Source organism: Sinocyclocheilus anshuiensis, unplaced genomic scaffold (assembly GCF_001515605.1).
Source record: "Sinocyclocheilus anshuiensis isolate Anshui unplaced genomic scaffold, SAMN03320099.WGS_v1.1 scaffold2373, whole genome shotgun sequence".
NCBI lineage: Eukaryota > Metazoa > Chordata > Actinopteri > Cypriniformes > Cyprinidae > Sinocyclocheilus > Sinocyclocheilus anshuiensis.
Window position 1 is genome coordinate 171,408 of NW_015551030.1, and position 3,250 is coordinate 174,657.

The following is a 3,250-nucleotide window of genomic DNA, read 5'->3' on the forward strand; positions in this document are numbered from 1 at the left end:
TTTTACAATTCAATAGCTTTTGTTGTGTTACACTTTTGTGAATAAGACCAACATCTAAATGTCATTATAGGAAACAATTACAAGACACACCCCATAAAGCTGAAATAAAAGAGTATTTGTATTTTTTATTAATTGACGTATGTGTTTACATTTCAATAGCATGTGGTGTGTTATAGTTCTGCAAATTCAACCGATGTCTAACTGTTATTCTATGAACCAGTAACAAGACACAGCCTTTGAAGATGAGATCAAATGCTGTATGTTTACAAAAATGATATGTTAATAGGTTTGAATTTGATTCAACAGCATGTATCAAATTTTTCTTATGAATGTAAAAGATACATAGAAATGTGGTTGTATGAACCAGCAACAAGACACACCCTTTGAGGTTGAAATGTCAGACTCTGTGTATTTTAAATTAATTTATTCACATTTCTGAATTTCAAACTCAGTCAAAGCAACTGCAATGTGTTCCTCTAGGGGGCGGTGTACTGCACATCTTAAGCTTTTTCTCAATTTTTACATTTCAATAGGTTTTTTCTTCTTATAGTTATGTGAATAATATCAACATTGAAATATTCTTTTAGTAACAAGTATCAAGACACACCCTTAGAAACTGAGATAGAAGAGTGCATCTATAGGAAATTAATTGATGTATTTGTTCACATTTTAATCTCATGTATTGTCTTATAGTGCTGTGAATAAAACCAACATCTACATATTTGTTTAGGAACCACTAACAAGACACACCCTTTGAAATTGAGATGGAATACTGTATGTTTTAAAAATGAATGTTTTAACAGATTCAAATTGAATTCAATAGCGTGCATCCTGATTTGCATATGATAGTAAAAGATGGCTGTAAATATTGTTCTTTGAACAAGTAACAAGACACACCCCTTGAAGTTTAGATATCAAACTGTGTGCATTCTAAATTAAGTTATTTCAACTTCTGAATGTCAAACTTGGTCAAAACAAGTGCAATATCTTCCTCTAGGGGCGGTAAACTGCACAATCTTTGTAATGCGTTGCAAGCTTTTTCTCACTCGTTCCATTTCAATAACTTTTGTTGTGCTATAGTTCTGTGAATAAAACCAACATCTAAATGTTCTTGTATGAACTAGTAATAAAACACAGCCCTTAGATTTGAGATGTATTTTTTATACATTTCACAAGTGAAGCATTTAGATGGAATAATTGTGTTTTTTGCTCTTCGTCTTGCACTTTGCAGACGGTCCCTATCCTGCACTTTTACATTATAAGGTCTATCAGTTACAATACCTTAGCGCAGATTAAAACAAATAAAACACATTGTGTGTTCTTTTCTACATTTGAAAACAATTATAACACATTATTTTTCTTGTCCTTGTGCTAAATCGTAAAAGAACTATTGAAGATTTCCGAGGTTGAATCTCTGACAAATGTCAAACCTCACACGTCGAACCAACTTTATATCGGTTCATTTATGACAGTATGTTTTCTGTTACTCGTGATGAGCTGCTGAGTCTCTGCACACACACACACACACACACACACACACACACACACAGACACACTCAGACAAACACACACACACACACTCAGACACACACACACACACACACAGACACACTCAGACAAACACACACACACACACTCAGACACACACACACACACACACAGACACACTCAGACAAACACACACACACACACTCAGACACACACACACACACACACAGACACACTCAGACAAACACACACACACACACTCAGACACACACACACACACACACAGACACACTCAGACAAACACACACACACACACTCAGACACACACACACACACACACAGACACACTCAGACAAACACACACACACACACTCAGACACACACACACACACACACAGACACACTCAGACAAACACACACACACACACTCAGACACACACACACACACACACAGACACACTCAGACAAACACACACACACACACTCAGACACACACACACACACACACAGACACACTCAGACAAACACACACACACACACTCAGACACACACACACACACACACAGACACACTCAGACAAACACACACACACACACTCAGACACACACACACACACACACAGACACACTCAGACAAACACACACACACACACTCAGACACACACACACACACACACAGACACACTCAGACAAACACACACACACACACTCAGACACACACACACACACACACAGACACACTCAGACAAACACACACACACACACTCAGACACACACACACACACACACAGACACACTCAGACAAACACACACACACACACTCAGACACACACACACACACACACAGACACACTCAGACAAACACACACACACACACTCAGACACACACACACACACACACAGACACACTCAGACAAACACACACACACACACTCAGACACACACACACACACACACAGACACACTCAGACAAACACACACACACACACTCAGACACACACACACACACACACAGACACACTCAGACAAACACACACACACACACTCAGACACACACACACACACACACAGACACACTCAGACAAACACACACACACACACTCAGACACACACACACACACACACAGACACACTCAGACAAACACACACACACACACTCAGACACACACACACACACACACAGACACACTCAGACAAACACACACACACACACTCAGACACACACACACACACACACAGACACACTCAGACAAACACACACACACACACTCAGACACACACACACACACACACAGACACACTCAGACAAACACACACACACACACTCAGACACACACACACACACACACAGACACACTCAGACAAACACACACACACACACTCAGACACACACACACACACACACAGACACACTCAGACAAACACACACACACACACTCAGACACACACACACACACACACAGACACACTCAGACAAACACACACACACACACTCAGACACACACACACACACACACAGACACACTCAGACAAACACACACACACACACTCAGACACACACACACACACACACACTCACTCACTCACTCTGTGCTTCTTCTGTCTGTCCTGCAGTATTAAAGAAGCCGTGATTCACATCAACTCCATTGACAGCAGCAAGTTCTCCAGACTTCTGTCCCGGATTCTGCAGAAGCTCCACCTGAAGGTTTGAGTGTGTGTGTGTGTGCGCGTGTGAGTGTGCGCGTGTGAGTGTGTGTGTGTGA

The 3,250-nt window shown here is 40.9% G+C and overlaps 1 protein-coding gene across 2 annotated transcripts in view; it reads left to right on the forward strand.

The window, feature by feature from the left end:
* The window catches only part of LOC107661174 (COMM domain-containing protein 10), a 30,756-nt gene that overhangs the window by 6,262 nt on the left and 21,244 nt on the right, over positions 1-3,250 (forward strand). For both annotated transcript variants that reach the window (XM_016450649.1, XM_016450650.1), the window contains one exon: positions 3,102-3,192. In XM_016450649.1, coding sequence (XP_016306135.1) covers positions 3,102-3,192 — 91 coding nt within the window. The remainder of the gene's footprint in view (positions 1-3,101; positions 3,193-3,250) is intronic.